This window comes from Pogonomyrmex barbatus, unplaced genomic scaffold (assembly GCF_055798465.1).
Source record: "Pogonomyrmex barbatus isolate J1 unplaced genomic scaffold, ASM5579846v1 scaffold5, whole genome shotgun sequence".
NCBI classification, from domain to species: Eukaryota; Metazoa; Arthropoda; class Insecta; order Hymenoptera; family Formicidae; genus Pogonomyrmex; species Pogonomyrmex barbatus.
The window spans coordinates 4,100,258-4,124,464 of NW_028297149.1; the positions used below are offsets into that span (position 1 = coordinate 4,100,258).

At 38.3% G+C, this 24,207-nt stretch overlaps 1 protein-coding gene across 1 annotated transcript in view; it reads left to right on the plus strand.

Moving 5' to 3' along the window:
• Positions 1-23,425, plus strand: part of LOC105431480 (RNA-binding protein fusilli) — a 31,986-nt gene extending 8,561 nt beyond the window's left edge. Inside the window, exons 2-10 of the mRNA XM_089082100.1 lie at positions 9,248-9,442; positions 9,973-10,198; positions 13,862-13,951; positions 16,906-16,960; positions 17,044-17,154; positions 17,646-17,916; positions 18,040-18,255; positions 18,424-18,651; positions 18,724-23,425. Coding sequence (XP_088938226.1) covers positions 9,248-9,442; positions 9,973-10,198; positions 13,862-13,951; positions 16,906-16,960; positions 17,044-17,154; positions 17,646-17,916; positions 18,040-18,255; positions 18,424-18,651; positions 18,724-19,692 — 2,361 coding nt within the window. The 3' untranslated portion in view covers positions 19,693-23,425. The remainder of the gene's footprint in view (positions 1-9,247; positions 9,443-9,972; positions 10,199-13,861; positions 13,952-16,905; positions 16,961-17,043; positions 17,155-17,645; positions 17,917-18,039; positions 18,256-18,423; positions 18,652-18,723) is intronic.
• The last annotated feature ends 782 nt before the right edge of the window (positions 23,426-24,207 follow it).

Sequence of the window (24,207 nt, forward strand, 5' to 3'; positions counted from 1 at the left end):
TTCTTGCGTGAAAAACTGTTCTTGCATTGTCATTTCTCCCAACTAAATATTTCATCCGAGTTTTAGCATCTTCCTCAGCCGATTTTTTCTAAATTTGTCATAGACGTTATAGATGTCAAAGAAAATTAAATCCATAGTTACAGATTGTTATTTATGAAATACGATTGTTTTATGACAGGAATCGATTACTCTTTAAGTGAACTACGACTTTACTTGAAAACCAATTTCATAATTCTTGCGGTGAACCTGGTTGATGCTCGAGCAAGTATACACTGCGCTCATATCCCCTCGCAGATTTGCTGGAGCATTCTCTCGTGAGAAGCGAGAGGACGTTGACTTGCGCTGACAGCAAGGCTGCGGCTATCTCGAAACACACGCCGCCGGCATCAGTGTCGGTCCACAATAAGTATTTAATCTTTAAGCCATAAGAAATTAACCAATCATAGTCGATTATTCTTTTCATATTCGATTATAATTGGTCAATTTCTTACGTCTTAAAGCTTAAATTACCTATTGTGGATCGACACTCAGGGGGACGTAAAGCGGGAGATACCTCTTTGGCTTTTGCAGATTGAAGCCGCGGATCTCCGAACGTTACCAATCGACCTCGCGCGATTCGGCACGAAACGCAATATATAAATGGATTTTTGCACAAGCGAGACTGGCGATTATCTAATATTTGAGTGGTCCGTGAAAAGGTCGCCTTGCTTGCCGCGAACTCACGCTTTTTATCCGAAGTTAAATGAGAAAAGCGGAGAGAGAGAGAGAGAGAGAGAGAGAGAGAGAGAGAGAGAGAGAGAGAGAGAGAGAGAGAGAGAGAGAGAGAGAGAGAGGGAGGGAGGGACGGGAGGCGCTCACGGTTATCGCATATTTATGCCGTTACTTCGGGAACAACGTCGCTTAATTATACATACGCGCGCTTTTGCATATGCATATGATAGTGGATGGTGGACGAGGAGGAGGGAGGAGTCGTGTTTTTCGAGGAGCGGCCGCGGACGCGTGATTCTAAAATATTCGTCTATTAAAGCGGACAGACGTTTGCATCTTTCACGAGCCGAACTTCTAAACGAATCTCCCTGTCTCTTCTCTCCCTATGGCCGGACTCGCCTGCGGACTTTCTGCGCGAGCCAGCAACATTCCGCTCGTGTATTTCGAGCTGTACGTTCGCGCGCGCCGACCAACCGACCGACCGCCCCATTCCGGTCCACTATCTTAACTCTTTCCTCTTTCCTCTTTCCTCCTCCTCCTCCTCCTCCTCCTCCTCCTCCTCCTCCTCCTCCTCCTCCTCCTCCTCCTCCTCCTCCTCCTCCTCCTCCTCCTCCTCCTCCTCCTCCTCCTCCTCCTCCTCCTCCTCCTCCTCCTCCTCCTCCTCCTCCTCCTCCTCCTCCTCCTCCTCCTCCTCCTCCTCCTCCTCCTCCTCCTCCTCCTCCTCCTCCTCCTCCTCCTCCTCCTCCTCCTCCTCCTCCTCCTCCTCCTCCTCCTCCTCCTCCTCCTCCTCCTCCTCCTCCTCCTCCTCCTCCTCCTCCTCCTCCTCCTCCTCCTCCTCCTCCTCCTCCTCCTCCTCCTCCTCCTCCTCCTCCTCCTCCTCCTCCTCCTCCTCCTCCTCCTCCTCCTCCTCCTCCTCCTCCTCCTCCTCCTCCTCCTCCTCCTCCTCCTCCTCCTCCTCCTCCTCCTCCTCCTCCTCCTCCTCCTCCTCCTCCTCCTCCTCCTCCTCCTCCTCCTCCTCCTCCTCCTCCTCCTCCTCCTCCTCCTCCTCCTCCTCCTCCTCCTCCTCCTCCTCCTCCTCCTCCTCCTCCTCCTCCTCCTCCTCCTCCTCCTCCTCCTCCTCCTCCTCCTCCTCCTCCTCCTCCTCCTCCTCCTCCTCCTCCTCCTCCTCCTCCTCCTCCTCCTCCTCCTCCTCCTCCTCCTCCTCCTCCTCCTCCTCCTCCTCCTCCTCCTCCTCCTCCTCCTCCTCCTCCTCCTCCTCCTCCTCCTCCTCCTCCTCCTCCTCCTCCTCCTCCTCCTCCTCCTCCTCCTCCTCCTCCTCCTCCTCCTCCTCCTCCTCCTCCTCCTCCTCCTCCTCGTCTCTTCTCGCTCGCGATGGTTTCTCCCACCCGAGTCTCAGGCTTCCACTATGATCGCCGCCGCGAATCAGGATTGCGGCTCGACTCGGTGAGCGCCGGGACACGCAATCGCATTTCGGGAACGAGATATCGCGGAATAGATTAGGTCTCTTCCGTCGCGAGCTGCTCGCTAATCCCACACGTTTGAAAGAAGAAAAAAAAACGCGATCCGGAGTTGCGAGATTATTCCGAACCGAGCGGGAGAAACGAATTTTCTTGCTGGTCGTCTCGATCGATCGATCGACTTGGAGATAATGAACACGGTGGAGCGGTGACAATTCGCGTTATGTCATTTTCGTAGGACATCGCGTCGTAACCCGGTCGACGTGGATTACGTAACGCGTATCGCGTCACATTTGCAATCCCACTTGTCTTTTTGTTTCTCCCGACACTCTCGAGGAGGGATGTACCTTGCCACCTCTCTGAAACGGAATCTTTGATCTCCTCTACCACGATCCTGTAGTTTGACCGGCGCATTTATAATTTATGAGAACCTCGCGTGTACGTTTGATTCGACCTTGTACACACACGGCTGTTTTACGGTTGCAACATCTCAAAAAAAAAAAAGAAAAAGAAAAAAAAGAAGAAAAGAACACATGTATCGCCACCACTCTCGCCTCGCCGATTTCTCTTCTGCTCTTCTTTTTTTTTCTTCTATTTTCTACTTCATTTTCTTCGCACGGCGCGTGCTACGGTTTCAGCGCCATTCTGAATAGTGGCACGGGTAACAGATTAGTAGAATTCTTTCGTTCATTGAACTTTCATCCTTCGGAAAGTTCCTCTTTTGGCGCATCCGGAAGACATTCAATGTCGAACGCGAAGTTGACTTCGTATGACATTCAATTCAAACTTTAACAGTATTTTTATACAGTCATGAAAATGTCATTTCCTCTTACAGAATTCTCACAACTACAAAAAGATATTTTATCTCTAAATCCTTTTTTCATCACTAGGTGAAAAGATAGGAAAAGATATCTTTTTGTTTGAATACTGCAAAGTACAATTGTTTAACTTTTTAAATAATAAATATTTTTATATGAAAGAAAATTTTTCAAAAAAATTGATTTCGCTTTTAATTTAAATTATTTTATTATATTATTCGAACAATTTTATTATTTCAAAATATTGAAGTTTCTAAAATATTTTTTGCCATCTTAATTAATAATTATATTGTCAAAATAATATTTAATTTACTTTTTATATACAATATTTTATATAATATTTAATTTAATTTACTTTTGTTTTGAAATCTCCCATTTGAAGAAACTTTATTTGGATACAATCTTTACTTTGGGGATTTGTTTTAAAAAAAATTATTTCACTATGATTGAAATGGTCTCACATTACGTCTTTTATTTTATCCTGGTTGTATGGTTTTTATTTATGAAAAATCGAATTCTGCTATATTCATGAAATGGCAGCGGTATACTGTTGTGGATGTATTATTGTTTTATTTCATTGAATAATATTTAGTATAAAATAAAAGAACATATTATTTTATTGAAAAATATTATTTCAAACAATCATATTTTTTCTATCAAATAATATGATTTAATGCAATATCTTCATTCAAAAATATAAATGTTTCATATAAACTAGATGAAACTATATATTTGTTTGAATCAAACAATGTAAGTCAAGCAAATACAAAATGTAAAAAAATTTTTCTCTCTGTGTACTTTCAACTTTCTAGAGCACAAATATTTGTACTTCATTTTGGAAAAAAATAAAATGTAATATAACTTGATTACTTGTAAATTCCGGGAAACTTCCATAAATGGAAATTGGTCGAACACGAAATACTCATGATTATATATAAGCTACAAATTAATCCTTCTCGAAAGTTATAGGATATCCAGTAAATACAAAAAAAAAAGCAATAATATTACATTAATATTACAATTTCTTTTTTGTAATCAATAATATAACTGTTATATACAATACGCATATACACATATGTTGTATTATATTTATATTTATATTGTCGAATGGGAAATTGTAATATTGATATGATGTGTTAGTTTGTGTTCAAACGCTCGAGAAATTTTTTACTTAATTTTATTTCTAATTTTATTCGATAGACATAAATGTTAAAATATTTATGACTCCATTCTCGCTACATTCGCGACGTTCGTGCGAAACTTCACTGGATAGCGAGTTTTATATCGAGATAAAACCAAAAAACCTAAGTCTCGCAGCGAATTCGCATTAGAATTATCTTTGATGACATGAGAATGCTGGCGGAGTGACGGCATTAAACGGCGAAAAACTCGTATTTCTCGAATCTCTTTTGAAAACAAATCGATTAGGCTCGCGCATTTTCAAGACTCGCGCTTACGTTTCGATGCTCATTTTACCGATTTCCTGCTTGAGAATTTCGAAGGACGTTCACGAGTCTTCCTCGCCATTTGGATTAAACGCACGTCCGTCTCGTAAGCTTCCATGAAAGCTGGTTCTCTTTTCGGCAAGTTATTCCTGTCGCGCGTATGCGTAAAGGATGATCTCTCTATGCGACGAAGGCCGGTCGAAGGAGCGACTTATATTTACGTAATCGCTGGTGGAGAGATCTCTCTTTTTCTCTCTCTCCCTCTTTTTCGTTCGTATATCACGCCACGGCTTTTCATCGACACGCGACATGATTCGAAGATTCTTGATTCGTGGCACGATGATGAATCAAGCCTGTGGTAGAACCACCTTGATCCCACGGAGGCAACCCCACGTGTCAAAGAACCTGCTTATTAAGTTTCTTGCATGAAACATAGCGTCGCGAATGTAGCTATACATATTCTAACATTTGTGTCTATTGAGTCAAATTTTAAGAAAAAAATTTTTTGAACGTTTCAAGTTGAATCATCATATGCATGGGAAGAACGATTTTGCTAACAAATCTAAAAATTTGGTCTGAAAATAGTATAGTTTCGTTGGGCCTTCAAGATTATTTTCGATGTTCAAATTAGTTACTAGAAAATAAAAAATTTTTGCAGTATTATTTTTATATTTAAACGATCTATTTAATAATTTTGATGGACCAACCAAATTATTTTCAGATCTGTATCTGGTCAAATTTTTATATTTTCTCACAAAACTATTCTCAGTGTGTATGTTCGATGTTAGGACGATGTTAGGACGTTGAATTTTCCACTATTCATTAAGAGATCAGACGAAGGATAAATAAATCAAAAAACAAGGTATGTGAAATGGCTCTCGATTCAAGTTAGGGACGATAAGTATATCCGGGTTAAACACATTCCGGATTGACACATTCGAATATATCAATATTCGAATATATTTGCGATTTAGAATCTTCTGGATATAATTAAGAATTGATACGAGACATAATTATTGAGACGTGTAATTATGCGTAAAATAAAACATAAATAAATATCTAAAGAAAAAAAAAGTTGAAACGCGTGCACGCGAAAATTCGCGAATTTTAGTTCGCGTATTTATCGCGGGAATAAATTTTTTCCCATTTCGGACATCGCAATCGCTTTCACAGAAATACCAGCGTCATTATTACTTAGTATTAATAGCGGGTAATTCTAAGCACTCTTATCGATGCACACAGCAGTCATCGAAGATGTACATGCGTACTTGTACATATCATTTATATGTGTTCACGTTGATTTAATACTTACGTATCTGCATAAGAGATATGCGGGCTCGGCAAGGTCGAGGGGCTTTCGTACTTTGTTTGTCGCTTTTATACGAAGCCCGTTTTAGATTCCGTGACGGAATGAAAATGCGTTTTCCGAATTGCACTATGTCGCACATTCGGAAACGTCCAAGCCGAATCGAAGAGCTCGATGCGATAACGAGCAAACTTCATTTCTAAATTTAAAGAAAATTCATTTCATCTAAAACTAGGAGGTAGAATTGTTGAGAGGAGTAGAATTTAGGAGAATCACGATTGCCGATTAATCTTGAAAAAGCAAATCAATTTGTGCAAACGATAGATGCTAAACAACATGAAAAGAATTTTGCTGTAAGATCTAAAAATTTGGCCCGATGCAGATTTGAAAATAATTTTGTTAGATCTTCAAAATTATTACATACGACGCTTAAATATGATGCTAATACTGCAAACTTTTTTTACATTCTAGCAATTAATTTAAATGTCCCATATAAATTATTTTGATAATCTAACAAGATTATTTTTTCAAATTTATAACCAGCGAAACTGTTCTTTCCATGTAGCTTTAAAGTCTTTGATTTATTCGGGAGCATTAAAACTCATACATTAATTTTCATTTGTTTATTTATAATGATAAATTGATGATACGACGTGATAATACGACGCGAAAATTGGCTATGGGCTCGGCGAATTTTGAGAATCACTATCTTGAGGTAACGTTTCGCAATGTTTCTTCGCTCGTGACGTCTTTCATTTGGCTCCGCGACCTCTTTTCTCATTATTAGTTGAGAAAAAAAGAAGTTTCAATAGCGCATTTATGAAGCTTACGATATTGTTCTGCCTGTTTTACATATGAGATCCTGAATCAATTAGCCGACTATCTAACACAATCGTGATTACTGTTCACATTGTCGAACGTTGTCGTATGCACGTTCAGCTGCCCCTTCTGATATGCAATCGTCGCAGCTGATGGAAACGCACTGCGCTTTCATCGCAGGCGCTCTTAGGCGTTAATATTGCTAATCGCTCTTTGCATTATCGACGCACGACGAAACGCATTGGTCAAGTTCAAGGTGCAAGGTGCAAGGTGCAAGGTGCTCGTGATCTTGACCGCGCCATCGTAGAGTCGACTATTTTGTTCTGCGTTTCAATCGAAAAGAATTACATTTCCACTCCTATGAATGTAGATTAACCGTAATTAAACTCGCTTTTAAGAGATTAATTTTAGGAGGATTGTTGACTTGCTTTTTATCTCTTTTTAATTATATTAGAATTGAAATAAAAAGAAAGTTAATCTGAGATTAAAATTAATCTACATTGGATAGAGATGGGCATTAGTTCCCTGCCTTGCTTTAATAACGAAATACAGCGATGCGAGAAGTGTAACGAACGCGTGGCTGTAATAAGAAAAAGTATGTGTCTGCTCTTATCGGCTATATGTATTTTTATTGGATTACATACGGATGAGAAGCGATGAGAAAGTTATGAAACGAGAGATTATGTGCCGCAAATCAAATCTAAGAATTTATTTTTTTCGTATATGTAAACTTTAAAGGTACTTTAATATTCTTAAAATCCTTTTTTTCTGTTTCCTCAATAATGCTAAATAAATATCCTGACAAATTTTCATTTCATGACCGATTATTACCGATTACAAATTTTACCGTGAGTCCTATTCAAACAAATCATTACATCGCATATTGAAAATATTCCAGTTCTCATGCTATTTTCCTTTTTACGTTGCATTATTGGTTATTATTCTAATGAAAATTCCGTCTCAAAACTTGAGCGAAGATCTATCTTACGTTAGCAATGACTTCTTATTAAAAACTCAAAAAGAATATATTTTCGTTTCAGTATACTTGTCAAGTATACATTATCGTCTTAAGAATATATCACACTTATTTTTATTTACAGTGAAAAAATTAAAAAATTATAAATTATTCTAAATAAATAAATTATTCTAATTTAAAAGTAATATAAAAAGTTTTGCAGAGATTTAGAACTTGGATAAAAAATTATTTAAATTTAATTAAAAGTAGAAATAGGCTATTTAAGAGAAAGATAATTAAAAAATAATGATAAAAATCTCAATTTGTTATATAACTAATACTTTAAATATTGGTTCAGGATAATTTCTGTAAATTATGTAAAGTTTGCAGAGATTAGATTATTCTGTAAATAAAAATTAAATTTTATTAAAAGTGCAAACTAAACGAGTAATGATATAAATAAAATAAAATTTTTATTTACAAAACAACTAATCTCTGCATCGCAATGAAACATTACATAAATAATCATGAATACTTAAAATATTTATATAAAAAAATTGAGATGTTTATCATTATTTCTTAATTACGTTTCCATTAGAGCACACTTCTACTTATTTATTTGAATAATTTTTGATTCAGGTTTTAAATTGCCGCTAAATCTTTTTGTATTATTTGTATTATTATTATATGTATTATTTTTGTATTATTTTTAAATGCGATTTAAAATAATCTATAAGTTTTCCATAATTTTTTTATTGTAAATATAAAAATTAAAAAAATAGGTGTAATATATTCTTAAATAAAATTTAGTTTTAGAACAGTTCCTCCATTAATTTCAACCTTTAAGCCTTCTCTCGCGGCGCGATATGGGTTGTGTGACGTCGGAGGCGAGAGATGACATGTAAAAAGATTCTTGCGTCGTATAGCTTTATCTCGTACTTTTCATACAACTAGATCTGGTAATTTCTGATAGCTAAGCAGTGTACGATTATTTCAAGATTTATTTTACACTTTTACGTGATTTACTGGACAGATATCTTACTTTCTGGTATTTTTTACAAGTTTTAAGAATACGAAAATATCATGTTTTTAAGGGAAAAGTATAGGACAAAGCTATACGACGCAAGAAACTTTTTACATGTCATTTCTCGCCTCTGACGTCATAATTCAATATGGCTGCAGAGAGACAACCAGGCCTTAATATTACATCTCATTCTAACAGTGCAAAAGAAGACACACGTCGCGTCGTGCCACTTCACAGAAATAATGCTGTGCCTTTACTGTGGAATCTTATCTGGCTCGCGAATGTTAGGACAGATGAAACTAATGCAACATTCGCAGTACACTCGATTTGCGCGATTTGTATCCTTTCGCAATACATTTTTCATAATATTTACTTTCGCGAGGCGAGTGTTTCGATTTTGAAGCGTGGCTGAACGGCCCGCGAACGTATCCTCTCTCTCTTTCTCTCTCTCTCTCTCTCTCTCTCTCTCTTTCTTTCTCCTCTCTTTCTCTTTTTTCCGCTTCCGTCCCGCGGCTCGCTCGCTTCGATAAGCACGGAAGCGAAAACGCTCGTCTCGGCTTTGTTTCGCACGTCCGATATTAGATAAAATTGAGTTGCGTCTTTCCGCGCCAAAGAAGAATATAATTGATACGTCTTACGCGCCGCATAGCAACAGCGTTGCTCGTTGAGGTTTTTGCAGGCGTCGCAGCTCACGAACGGGTTCTCGTTCTTGCAGGTGCTGGGCAGGCAGCAGTATATCGTGCGACCGATGGTAATGGAGGAGAGTTGCACGCCCGGGACCGGCAGCGACAACCCAGCGATTGCCGGAAGTAGCGGGATCATCAGCGAGGCCGCGTTGGCACACGCGCCAGCCTTGACCGAACGAAACCTCCGGGAATACGGAATTCCTCTGCAGCAAGCCATCGAAAAGGTGCTCCTTTTCAATAATCAACGAGAAGAATTCAGGATATTTATTAAGAATGTCATTCAATTTTCGAAATGTTTGTCCAGTTATTATATTCCGTTTATTGGAAATGTTCGAAAAATAGAAATCTACTTCTCGAGATTCGCTATTTATTATTTAATTATTTATTGAGAAATAAAGATATAAATTTTTTAAAAAGAGATGAATCTTCGATTGAAGGATGACTCTTCGAGGAAAGATATTTCATAATAAAAATATAAATCAAGATGTTATTGAAATATTACATAAAAAATGATGTTACATAAAATATTATCAGAATTTTGGAAAGTCTCAAAACATTTTCTTTTTACAAAAAAGAATTTTAATATTTTTAATTGCAATTTTTTTTAAAAAGCTGCAATTTAACTGCAATTTTTTTAATTTTTTACTTGTATTTAAAATTGATATATAATTGTTGGTTTTTCGATATATGTTTTCCTTGACTACAATGTAATTCAATTGCATATTTAATATCGACATGTTATTTTTATTTTAAGTTTGAAACTTGGTGGAACTCCATGTCTGTAACTTCCGGCGTTAAGCCGCGATTTGTCGTGGACGGCCAAGCACCGATGAGGCAATGCCTGCATCCGGAGGCTTGCAATAAGGACATCGAACTACCGGAATATTACAACTATTTCTATGATCTCCGGAAGGAATTCGTAGAGTGCTACTCGTCTCACGGCGAGTTGTCGACTCTTGGAGTGCAAGAAATGCTGCAATGTATCCTTTCACGCTGGTTGTAAAAGCTGTCGTTCATCTGTTGATTTTATCGCAGATGTTTTCTATTTAGTGTGTCTTTTTTATATGTACATATAAGCATTTATGAAAGCATTTTTCATTTCTTCTTTTTTATTCTGTCTTTTATTTATAATACGAATATTATCTTTGACATCGCTTTGCCAATGCATGCTTTACTAAGGCAAGAAAATTGAAAAAATCATGATGAAAATATTCTATATATGTGTCAATAAATTTTATTATTTAACTAGTTAGGTAAATAATGGAATTTATTAACACACATCGAATATCTCAACATGATTTTCTCCTCCGAATTTTCTTGCTTTTAATTTTGGGGAGATCAGAGCTAGAAATTATGACTTAATTTATCGATAGTTAGATACTATGCTATCTTAACTTGTTACTATCTTATGATAATGATTCCCAAAAATTTTTTTATTTGTCTCGAGCACATCTTAAGAAGATCAACTAAAAAGGATAGAACAAAATTTTTCTTGGGACAGTCGGTATACTTTAAAGTACGCCTATCAGTTAAGAAATCTCACACGGTATTGTATGCAAATGTCAACGTGCATGTCCTCGCCGATGTTGTACGCCGATAACCGCTCGCTGTGAAACGATATTGCGGTCTTGTTGTCAAACTCGAGCGATGTGTAACAACCGGCATAGGTATATCCGATGAAGAAATCCCTGCGTGTCATACCATTTGTAAATTTCGTTTTCAGGTCGGGGACCTTCGCGACGCGTGGCCGTCAGGCGGCGCGACGGAAGTATGTCTGAGACATTCGACGCGATCTCCGACGATAGCATCGGTTGTTCCAAACGGAATCAGTAGCAAGTAGTCTTCGTGGTCGTACGGAATACGGGCGCACGTATCGCGTCACCTATCCGCTGTCATCCGCAGTCGAGCGCGATTGTGACGAATCTTCTCCGACTCTGTCTCTGGCTGATTCCACGAATTGTCCAAATTGCCATAAATTGGATGAGGAAAAATCAAAAGGGAGGAAGGCTAGATTCATAGCAGTTTCAACATTGTTTTTCGTACGTGGAGTATCGAGTTCCTTTTTTTGGCTTCGACATATACATTTAAATTATGCTTCGAGTTGAAGCGGACAGGTACGTTTTTTTATTTCATATCTATCTCCGCCTTGTCTGGGAGATAGCTGAAACATCTGGTCTGGGAGATAGCTGAAACGTCTGGTCGTTAATTGCATTCAGAATCATTTGAAAAATAAGATTCCGTTATCTGTCGATCGCGCTCCAAGCTCGATATGAGATCTTTTAATCCCACGACTCAAATAACTAAATTAATCAATCTTGATTTTTATTTATTTATGAAAGTGACGTTTGATTCGATAAGAATATCGCGATATCGCTTTTTTACTCGCGGATAAAATTTATATTGAAACTCGCATCCCAATAAAAGTGAATAATAATCGCAGTCTCCTTCCGTTCGACTCATCTCGCTCTTGTTTTATGACAACGTGGGCCTGGCTTATACTTCGATTGTAACGAAGATTTGAATTGTCAGGTTGAGATCTTTTGCGCAAAGTCCGAGGTAGCAAAAGTTTCATCCTCCCAAGCGCCTGACACGAGAGCATTTGTCTCAAATCCAACCTCGTCGAAAGGCTACGTGGTATCGGCCTTCCTTTTATATCCATCATCGTGTCGTGTCTACCTGGCACTAATAAAACAAGACCACCTGCGCCGCTTGAGACATATGTGTACGAATATGCATGTATGCATATCGATCGACTCACCGACTTCACCTGTTGAATGCGAGCCACGCTCAAGATTAGCTGTACTTTGATTTTCTACTTCTCACACGACACACGCACACACACTCATTCATGCGAGTGCGATTGAAGATTTATGTTAAAAGAAATTTATCGTAAAAGATTTAGTTATCTTCTCATTACATCTCCTTACATTTCTCAATGTTACATAAATGTTATTTAAGCATCGATTTAAAATTCATCTAAAAATATCTGCTCTTAAAAATGATGAATTTGTAATATTATCAGATTAATATTTTTTTTCTTATCTCTGTTTAACTATTTCTAATATAACGAAATCATTGACGTCTCTCTCATTACTCGCATTTCGGTTAAGACTTTCGAAAGTGTCACTTGGCATGTCAGTTCCCAAGACGCTGATAAGAATGAATATATTATTAAGTGCATGTGCAATACTCATTAACATTTTTTCTTATATTTGCAATTAAAAAAATAAAAAAACAGAATTAGAAAAACGTAAAAGATTACACGATTTCTACAATGTATTTCCACTTTTTTAATATCGAATTGGATATCTAATATTATATACTATCGTTATTTCTTGGCAGAAATGCGTAGCGAAATTATTACATTTTCAAATAGAAGCAGATCAAATAAAAAAATCATGATGATTCATTTGAGAATCTATGTGCACAAAGAATTCTTTCTCGCGTTTTCTCTCAGATCTTTCTTTTTCTCAGAAATATCGAAAACGTGAACTTTATTCCAAGTTTCTTCTTTTGTCGAGCAGGTTGTATTTTTAGATCATTCGTTTGCGATCGAGGAAAAGATGAGCAGCGAGAAACGAACATCGTACTTTACAATCAGTAACGACCAGATGACTTGAGAAAGTCTCGACAAGGCGATGCCGCCTTATCGGGATACAGTTTAAAGGTCAACTCTTCGATGAAGATATCGGTAGCAGACCAGTGACGAGCGAACGTCACGTATCTGTATATCGTATATCGTTATGTTTCTCTCCTTACTTCCTTTCCTAATTTCTGATTAGGTAGGCGTTTGATGTTAGTTGCGTGATCCGTACTGTGGTACGTATTACCTGGTCATTACAGGAGTGGCTGTCCACTTATAGTTCGTAAACCACAGAGTATATAACGCTCCTTATAATGCACGTTTAACATTGCTCTATCTAACATTGTTTATCAAACTGTATTTTCTACCATCGTCTCTTCCATCGTTGTTTGCCTAACGCACTCGATGTCTTGAACTGGCATATCGGAAAATCTGTGTCAGTCGAATATAAAAAAATTTGTTTTGTATATACTATTACTCTGTATATTCTCTTTCTCTTTTCCATTATCGTTATATAAGATTTGTATAATCGCTAGGGTCACATGCAAAGTGGCGATCGATGTCATTTATAATCAAGGGGTTTGCACACGCGCGAAAAAGGAAACCGCATGAGAGATACAAAATACTAATTACACGAATTATTATTTTTTATATTCTGAAACTTTTAAAACTTTTATCTTTGTGTTTTCGTGTACTCTGAAAAGAAAAAAAAAAAGAAAAAATGTTGAAATCTTGAACTTTCGTGATCGCCCATTTCGAAAATTACTACTACTTGATTATTCATATTTTCTCGTTTATTACTAAATTTAATAAATTTTATAATAGTATTTTAATTAACGATAAGAAAAGAAGGGCATAAGATAGCTAAAACTAAAAATCTTATGTAGTTACTGTTTTAATTAATTCGAATTAATACGTGGATCGCAAGAACTCGAAGTTAAAGTCGCTTAAATTTCGTCTTTCTTATGGAAAGTACAGACAAATAATTTTGGTTGTTTGTATTACAATATCAGAGCCGATTGTACTGTTAAAAGATTAATCCTTGACAATTAAAAATCAGATTTTGGAATGCCGCCTGATACTGAGAATGATTTTCACGTGAAAGAAATACAGGACATGATCAGCGTGATACAGAGGATGATCAAGGACGGTAAGCTAATGAATACCAAGAATGCAGCATATCTGGTGTTTTAATACACATATCTATGTCATGCTGAATGCTGCTAAAAAAAACATATCTGCGTATCAAAGTATTTCTTGGATCAAAAAAAAGGTTCAATACAGTTTATCTAATCTTGGAGATTACGAATTTCATAAATTTTCTGAAAATTAAGAAACGGATGAGACCCTATCTTTGGTTCTCAAAATATTTAGACTCGGCAGTACGTATATTTTTCTTTTCTCTCTCTCTCTCTCTCTCTCTCTCTCTCTCTCTCTCTCTCTTTTCTTTCTCTCTAACTCTCTCATTTTCTTTAACTCTGCGCTCGTGAGAGATAAGACCTTTGCACGAGCTACGTGCGCATGTACACACACGCACAGTGTAACATTTCCATACGCATTTCTCCAAATAATGTGCAGTATGTTTACAACGACAACGACGATGGCCTTGGAGGTCGTGATTGTATCGCTGATTAAGTCGTTCTCGTCGAAGTCGCTCTCTTCGAGTGTCCTTCTTCGATTTCGCGGAAAATATCGTGCATTTTCTCGAAATATCGAGCTCTCGAGTAGTTGTTCTTCTAGATTTCGAAATTTGCTGGTTCTTGATCGATCTTGTTCTCTCTGACGCTCTCCTTTTCTCTTCCTTCCTGATATCGCATCCGAGCGAGCACAGGTCAAGCCACGCAATGTTCTAAGCAGCGTTGCGGATCTCTTATCACAGTGACACTCAACCTAGGGAAAGTTACCTCGCTGCGACTAATATACACGCGTTAACGCGTGTTTATTGTGCTCGTAAGGGAAAGGAAAAGAAAGGAAAAAGGAAGAGAGTTGCACTTGTGATACCACCCTGTCTTTCAATCTATCCTACTCTTGGCGGAACACTACGCGTTTAATAGTAACGCTAACTAAAGGCAGATTGAATCCGTATTTAAAAATCTTCCATATGAACGGAGTATCAGTTTTCGTTGGACTCATCACGGATCCGTCGCGTGACGATTCAGGAGAATATTTGTAAAATGTGATTCTTGATTTCTTCTTTCTTCATTCGTATCGTAATTTTTCAATTCGAGCGACGCTTCCTTCACGAGAATTTCAAATAATACGAAGTCACAAGAATGAGCGAGAAAACACCGATCGATTTAACGTGTGTATTTCGCAAAACGAATTTTTACTTGTCGACGGCGCACATTTCGCCGAGGCCGCGAATCGAATGATCGTTTCGTGCAGGTATGAGAAATCGGAGACTAACCGGCGGATATAGGATTACAAAAAGGAAACGCATAAGCGCAAATTTAGAAGATATTGTGCATTGTCGCCGGCAGAGGCTCGGATTTGCGAGCTAAAACCCGATCGTTTTTTTCTTCCTTCGTCAGTTTTGATCAGCGTACTCTATTTAAATTGCTGCGAAACAACAGATTTTTCGGTTTTTCGAGTTTTATTATATTTCGAATTTTTATATATTTACAGCTAATCTACATCATATTCAAGAATTTTCCTTAAGGGATTCCATTCTTTTGCCGACGTTCTGTCGAAAAAGCAAAAAAATATGTAAAATTGATTCGATTATCTGAACTCTTCACTTGCAATTTTGATACAAGCTAAATTTCACTCATAATTTTTTCGAAGAGATTCCTATTATAAATAAAGATTTTAACATTTGAATTAAAAAAACCTATTTAATAATAATATAATAGATGTTGAAGAGAAAATCTTGAATTTTTCCAGATTTTTTGAAAGTTTAGAACAGTAAAAAAAAATGAATTGCAAAAAAGATCCACATTGCAGATAAAAGGAATAAAAATATGATTGCAGACAAAAAGTTAAGAATATTTCTTTCCTCATACGAATTATATTCGACGATTTCTCAATTAGAAATGCATTTCAGTCAGCTATATATTTTCCTTTTAACGCTTTTCGCATCTCTCTCTCAAATGAAAAATAATTACAAAACAATTCTCATTGATATATTCTGCCGAAAATAAAAAATTGTATAACTTCATAAAATCTATTCAATTTTAAGAATATTTCAAGATTTGTTTCGTCCGAGGACTTGAGGTTTTTCAACGATAAAAAGCCACCTTGGCGAAAATAAAGATTGAAGCGTAAATTGAATGCAAAGGAAGCGTGACGCAAAAATGTAAGCAAACCCCCTTCTAGAGATGGGAACAATGAAATGTAAAAGAAACATTAAAACGCTTCTTTTATGCTTCTTTTACGTCTCGTTGTTCCAATCTATGCTCCCTAGAACGTTTGCTCATCATACTTTTGTCACTCTTCCCTTACGTTCAACCTACGCTCTACTTTTTTATTTTCGCCAGGCATTTCATTTTTCACATTTCCATATATCAAATCAGACATACGAAAAGAAACGAACGAGAAAGAAGAAAATAGAAAAGAGTACAGAAAGTGCAGCTAGCACGAAGCGAACGTGTGTGCGAGCCTACGACGATCTTGTAGTCTTGTAGTCGATGGTTGCGGTGGTGTGCACGTCGTGGGTGTTTACACGCGACGCGTCGTACGCGATCCACCGCGCGTCTACCACGACGAGGACGTGCCTCGCGTTACATTCCAAAGCGACGACGCTTCGACGAACGTTCGTCGAGGAAATGTCACTCGAAGGATCGTTCTTTCGCGAGATTCAATTCTGAAATCGATCGGTAAGAGATGTTTACCTTATCGATTTCCGAGGTTAAATCCTCGCTGCGTGCGCGTTTCCGATTCCTGAAGTGCATTTGTCGCATTGATCGTTCTTCCTTGCCTTTCTCTCCCACATTTCGAATTTATTCGCTTTGCATTTTAATTGCGAAAAATGTATGTAACGTAACGCGGCTGAAGGGGAGATCGCTTTGCATACGCTGCGTCACTCTCGACTGCGTTTATTAATATTTAATTCTTAATATATGTTAAATTATTGTATTTGTGACGTAATCGTATGTTGATTTTCAGGTCACGTTTTTCAAAATCCAGAGGTGATTAATATTGTCCTGGAACCTGGGATATGGTGAGTTTACAAGCTTTATACTCTTAGCTTGTATATTTGCTTTGATTGTATTATCAACTAACGAAACATAAATTTATCTGCAGCTCTAAAGACGAGGAAGTGGATAATGATTGCGTAGTGAGAGCACGCGGTCTACCCTGGCAATCTTCAGATCAGGACATTGCCAAATTTTTTCGTGGGCTGAATGTCGCCAAGTAAGTGTTATTTTGGAGATTCGTAAAGCAAAATTAAATATACAACTAACAGAAGTTTTGAAAGCAAATAAATTAATTGTCCTCTAACTGTCTTTTGATATTTATGCACAAGCCACATGGATCTGTGTGAAGCAGGTAATTGAGATAGTCATATTTTTCCTATGATGCACTTAGATGCACAGGTTCTGCCATTTTGGTTTCTCCTATGTAACATAACGATAAACGAAAGGACTTATATTCTTAGCTATTTTATAGCTATTTATACTTTTTTATTTTAGCTTGTTAGCTATTGTACAAAGTAAAGCATAGACAAGCATTATTTGGATCTTATATGCTACACGAATCTAACTATAATTTGGAAGATTAGAATTCTTGTAGAACATCGTTAAAAGTTATATTTATGAATACTTTAATGACTGCAAATTACAAGTAGAAGAATTCGTCGCTGTACGATATATATATGCTAACAACTGGTGTAATAACTTTTTTAGGGGTGGTGTAGCTCTTTGTTTAAGTCCTATGGGAAGGCGTAACGGCGAGGCATTGGTACGGTTTATTAATAAAGAGCATAGAGACATGGCACTGAAGCGGCATAAACATCACATGGGTGCACGATACATAGAGGTTTACAAGGCCTCTGGGGAGGATTTTGTTGGCGTTGCTGGTGGTACGAGCGGGGAGGCACACGCTTTTCTGTCACGCGGGGCTCAAGTCATCGTTAGAATGAGGGGCTTGCCATATGATTGTGTTGCTAAACAAGTGGTACATGATCGTTTAAATAATCTAAGATCTTATTTGTTATTCTATATATGATAACGAGTTTCTCGATTATATATCATTTATCATTTTTCTATTGTATACACTATTATGGTAATTTCCTCGTAGCTGGAATTTTTTCATTCTGGACAAAAACCATGCCAAGTGTTGGATGGCGAGGATGGCGTGCTATTTGTAAAGAAACCAGATGGCAGAGCAACAGGTGATGCATTCGTATTGTTCGCAAAGGAAGAAGATGCAGTAAAAGCGTTGAGCAAACACAGAGACTGCATCGGCAGCCGTTACATTGAACTTTTTCGAAGCACAACTGCGGAAGTGCAACAGGTAGATTCCTGTGATTTCAGTGAAATGTCATAACAGTAAGAAACGTGCATTTTTATTGTGATACGTGATTTTGTTATATATAGATTACATTATATACATTATATATGTATACATATTGTATACATATACATTACACATTATATATATCATATATTTTGTTATATACAGGTTCTGAATAGAGCGACTGATCCAAAGCAAGTGATATTACCACCACCTCCTATCGCGCAACTTCCACCTCTGCTTCCTCAACATATCATTACATCCGGTACGCGAAAGGATTGCGTTAGATTGCGTGGATTGCCATATGAGGCGCTCGTCGAACATATTCTGGAGTTTATGGGCGAACATTCTAAAAATATCGTTTATCAGGGCGTTCATATGGTTTATAATGCTCAGGTAGATGTCGTTCATGCTCGAATGATTATTTATGTTTTCTCTTAATCTTTCATTCTTTGATTGTTTCCTCAGGGTCAGCCATCCGGTGAGGCATTTATTCAAATGGACAGTGAGGCGTCCGCGTACGCATGCGCGTCACAACGACATCATCGATACATGATCTATGGCAAGAAGCAGCGATACATCGAGGTATTTCAATGCAGCGGCGACGATATGAATCTGGTATTGACAGGTGCGGTAACACCGCCATCAACCAAGGCGCTACTATCACCTGGTACGTTGACTACACAGACCCCCGCAACTTTGACACATCCTGCGCCAGCACCGGTGCCGGTGCCGGTACCGACCGCGCAGCCGCCGCCGCCGCCGCCACCCCTGTGGGACATTCATGCTCTGGTACAGGCCCAAGCCGCTCAGGCCGTTCAGGCGCAGGCTCAGGTGGCGCAAGCGCAAGCCGCCCAGGCGGTTATCAGGAATCAGGATCTATGGCTGATGGCCTTGGCATCGAATCCGTCTCCTACCTCGACAACCCCCGCTTCACCCACCTCGGCAGTTGCCGCCGCCGCCGCTGCTGCCGCTGCCACGAGCAAGTCTCTGGCTTTACCAGGTCCAAATCCGGTAGCTCAAGCGGCTCAAATCCCCGCTTACGCGGTAGCACCTCCGGCGGCCGCAGCAGCTGCTGTCGCTGCGGCTCTCCACGCGCAACCAACGACCCCGGCAGCAGCGGCGGCAGCTGCGGCGGCTGCAGCGGCCACACCATTTTTGCTTTTCAATGTTCCTCATCATCCCCGTATCCCTATCCTGAGGGCGCCGCTGCCACATGGGCTGTTGACGCCTATCATGCCTACCGCATCGACCTTGAATCCAACTGCGATAATGGGTCTGAAGCGAACGTGGGATGCCGCCTTTCCTGCCGATACGACGGCGGGTAGCGTCACCACGAAACGAACTTGGCATGCCCCGGCAACAACATTTCACGCGCCAGCCCCAACCGCGGCCCCCGGTTTGCCCTACCCAGCTCAGTTTTATCCCCAGATTTGATGCGTCATCGTTGTATCGATCTTTAGCTTCGTTTTATTTTTCCTCGATAAATCCCACGTGTGGAGAATGGAAACGATTGCCTCGGTTTCTCCAGTAGATGACAAAAATTATTTGTTATTTGCGCGGACGTACGCATGCTACGCGGGTATCGCCGCGTTACGACAATACGACTTACTTTTGACAGATTTATGTACATTCTTAGCGAGTAAGTTTTACAATTATTCGCGAATATTTACGACATTCCGTTTCATATTCCAAACAAGTCTTGCAGAACGTCATTTACAACGTTCGTCCAACTTATAAACTGTACCTAACATTTGGAAATGCTTGATACAAATTCGGGCATCACTTACACGATGGTACTTAACTCGCAAATCGATTTATTTTTTCTTATGCTAATGCATTTAGGCAGCAAGGTCTAATTTCGGTAAGCATGTTAGTTATACTGATAGCGATATGTAAAATTCCAATCGGCGTGCGCATATGTTCTTTCATAATCGCGTGTTCATGGAGTACCTATAGAAAATCGCGTACAGAATACGTTCTTCCACGCAAGCGTTCAAGTGCCTTATTTAATGCAATGTGAACACAAAGCACTTTGCCTAACTTTCAGAATTCTCTGATCTATACGCGTTCTTTTTTATACATATATACAATGCGTATCAAAGTAATCATAGCATATATGCAGATTATTTCTGAATTTTACCGAAAACCAAGAGTTATTTGAGACACTAACATTAATATTCTCCAAGCATTTTTCATCACAAATGTTTTCACATTAATATGTTAAAGTCTGATCTTTCTGAAAACGTTTTTCCTTTTAAATACAATCATTGTAAAATTTTGTTAATATAATATACTTTATAGCGTTCAACATATTGCTTGCTTTATTTTATATTTTAATGATGATGTTATTTAAGGAATTTCTTTTCTATAACTGCTGATGATTTTAATGTTTAACATCTCTAAATGATAAATGTGAAAACATGCACTACGAGAACGTTTATTGTCTCGAAAGCAACCTGTGAATCGATAATATCAGAAATATTTGTTTATGTATGTATACATATATATATATATATATATATATATAATATATGTATATATATAATATATATATATATATATATATATAAAAGACGTTTATATGTATATTTTATATATATATTATATATATAAAAAATTTATATATTTTGCTAGAAATATTTTAGTCTTAAGTGTAAAATGGACATTCCATCCAATGTTATAGATTCTAAAGTTCTAATTCGAACATATAGATTCTTTTATACGTGGCAACTATTATTACGCATGTATGTTACAATCTGTATATGTGTAAATAAAATTTCATTACTAATTATTCGCGAACGGACAATAGTCCGCCCTTAATCGGTATCGTCGCGAATCTATCTCTTTCTTCTCTATCTTTCTGTCAAGGATTGTAACATGCAAGCTTTATGATTTAAACTAGAAAGTTAATATGTGAACCAATCCCCATAACAAAGTACACAGCTATACGTTCCGTTTTGCTCTGTTATACGCGAGGAAAATCACACACACACACAAACACACACACACACACACACACACACACACTTTTTACACACATATAGCGTCCACTGCATTTAATATAATATAGTCAATAATCACACACCGTATAAAAGGATGTGATGCAGCACTAATTTAATATCGTATATAATGGATAATATTTTACTATATCGAGTATGCATTAATAATCGAATTTTGGTTTTGGAGAGTATATCCGGATTACGGGACGCGAAGGCGGAATTAAAACATGTCTCTGTAAGCTCTCGCGGCTTGTGATTTAACTGTGGTGTCGGCGGTATTTTCTCTTTTTCAATGCTGGCTTACGGCCTAATATCTTTGTGATAATGTAGTTGGTGAAATCACACACAGATTGATTTGGTGTATCAATGGAAATTGTGCGTCGGCTTCAACGGGAGGATACAAGTCTCGCCGATATTATTCTCGTAAGTTGCTTCCATGCACTGCCACGATAATGGGCTTCCACTGTTTGTAACAAACGCGCGGAAAGGAGAGCAAGTCTCTCGGCGAAGCCGATCTCGATTTCGTCGTGCGAATCGAAGTGTTGTTTATGATAATTTCACTCTTTCTTCTTGCCACGTTTTTTTTATACATACATATATTACGTATATGTATATGCGTACATATATGTCTGTTATTAGATAATGGGGATATAGTTATACAAACATAAGATGTACTATCATAAATATTTCGCAGCCTAATGTCCACGGGTATGCGAAACCATTCGGATTTGCATGTCGTGTGGTTTCGTGGAAGGATAACTTTCCTCCTCGTATATAATACCTATGTTTCACGAGCGATTGCATAACGGATCCAATCTTTTTTTTTTCTTTTTTTTTTTTGTTCTTTTTTTGTTCTGTATTACAATCGGTAATAGTCTCCCGGTTGCGTTTCATTCAGGGCTAGATTCAGAAACAACGGACGTATCATTTTTATTCCTTGTCGTTTGTAAAATGTTAAACAAGGATAAAACTATCTGAATACGCTTGGATGTTATTTCTGAACGCAGCCCAGAAAAGAAAAAAACCGCATCTTATATACTCCTTTCTCCCGAGCCATCTCATAACAGTTTTTTGTTTGCCCCTCTTTTTTTAAATACCTGAGTTTATAATTACTCTACGCGGCTACTTTCCGTACGATGCAATAGCATTACCGTACAAAACCGGAAGTAACAAGTGTTTTGGTATAATTTCGGTTCTGTCCTATCGCAGCAGCTACAATAAAGTACCTATTATTACACGCTGAATGTTCTCGATCCGATTCTTGGCATTAATAACATAATTATTTGAGAAGATAATTAAGGACCGTTAAACAAAAAAAGAAAAGAAAAAGAAAGGAACGAGTATCGAGTACAATATTGCGCGATGAATGAACGTTCGCTTAATTCCGGGACGCTAAAGGTGAACGTGGATGTTAATTATGATTTTGCAAGCGACAAAATGAGAAGCACTTATTAGACGTAGAAGTCTTCAGCGCACCGTTTTGAATTGGTGTCCTGGGATTAATAGGTCGGGGCGTGCATCTCTTTGACATTCCTTAAAACTATCGGGGCTATATCTCCCGACTCAGTTTTACATAGCATTAATTGATATCGTAGAGATAACGATACGGTGAGACGATATGAAAGACAGATCGGCGTTTCGGATCGACCATTGCATTGGATATTGTCAGAGATAATTATTATATCAAACGTTGATCGTCTTTCGCATCGTTTCCGTAGGGGTGCATCTCGGCGTGTTCTAGCACAAGTGTATGTCGAGAGCGTGAAGATGTTATAGTATAACGACAATCAATCGATCGCGAGCTTGAAAGAAAAGAAAAAAGAAAATCCATCTTCACGTTTTTTCATCTCCATCGACGCGTCTTCTTTTTCGGGATATCTTTCTCTTCTCTCTTTTTTTCTTCCGAAGACGTAGGACACACGCACGCTGTATACACGTGTTTATCCATGCATTTTCGCGCGCGTGCACGCGCGCGCTCACACACACACACACACACACACCACACACACACGCGCGCGCGTACAATACGTACGTACACACACATACGCACATCACACGCGGCATCTCGGTGTAATCTCTTTTTTTTTTATCTCCTGTATACTCTCTGTAAATCGACGATTTTATATTAACGGTAAGATCATGTTTAATAAATGTGCATTGTGGATATATATATCTTTTTGCTTGCCGGGTTGGTGGAATCTTACCCTGATTATATTACCTTTGCCCGGTGGTTGCACTTTTCGCATTGTCCCATTACATCGCCAATATCGCGTCTCGCTTTGCCGACACGATCGAGACAAAGCGAAGCGCATCTTCGAGTTTTAAGAGTACGCTCTTGTAACTTTAAAACGCAGCGAACTCGCGACGGAGGAGAAATCACGGAAGATTGCAATCACCGCGTATCTTGTTATGTTCTATACATTTTTTTTTTTTCATTGGGCTCACAGGTATCTTTGGTATATCTACGGATCAAGTTGGAGATTTCTGTGTCGTAACTCTTAGCTCTCTTTCTGTCACTCGATCTCCTTATTTATTCATTTTTTTTTTTGGTTCTGACTTTCTCTCGCACAAAATGTATTTCTCTCTCTCTCTCTCTCTCTCTCTCTCTCTCTCTCTCTCTCTCTCTCTCTTTCTATCCATTTTTCTGCCATTATATATGTGACTCTTCCTTGTTTCTATTGCCAGGAGAATTGATATTTAGATCTCTCCTCTTTCATCTCGTCCGTGATCATTCTCTCCTTTGAGATACTGAAATTTTAGATTTATTCAAATCAAATGCTATCAAATTACTCTTCAATGTGGCCAATACTTACGAGCCGTTGCTTTTTGCTACGCCCATCATTTCAGGCCTAATTAGAGACTAATAATAATCTAACGAATTTACTTGTTCTTCCCATCGTCTCATACGTTTCTTCCTGCCCCGCTCTCCCTTACACCCCGCAAATAGCCC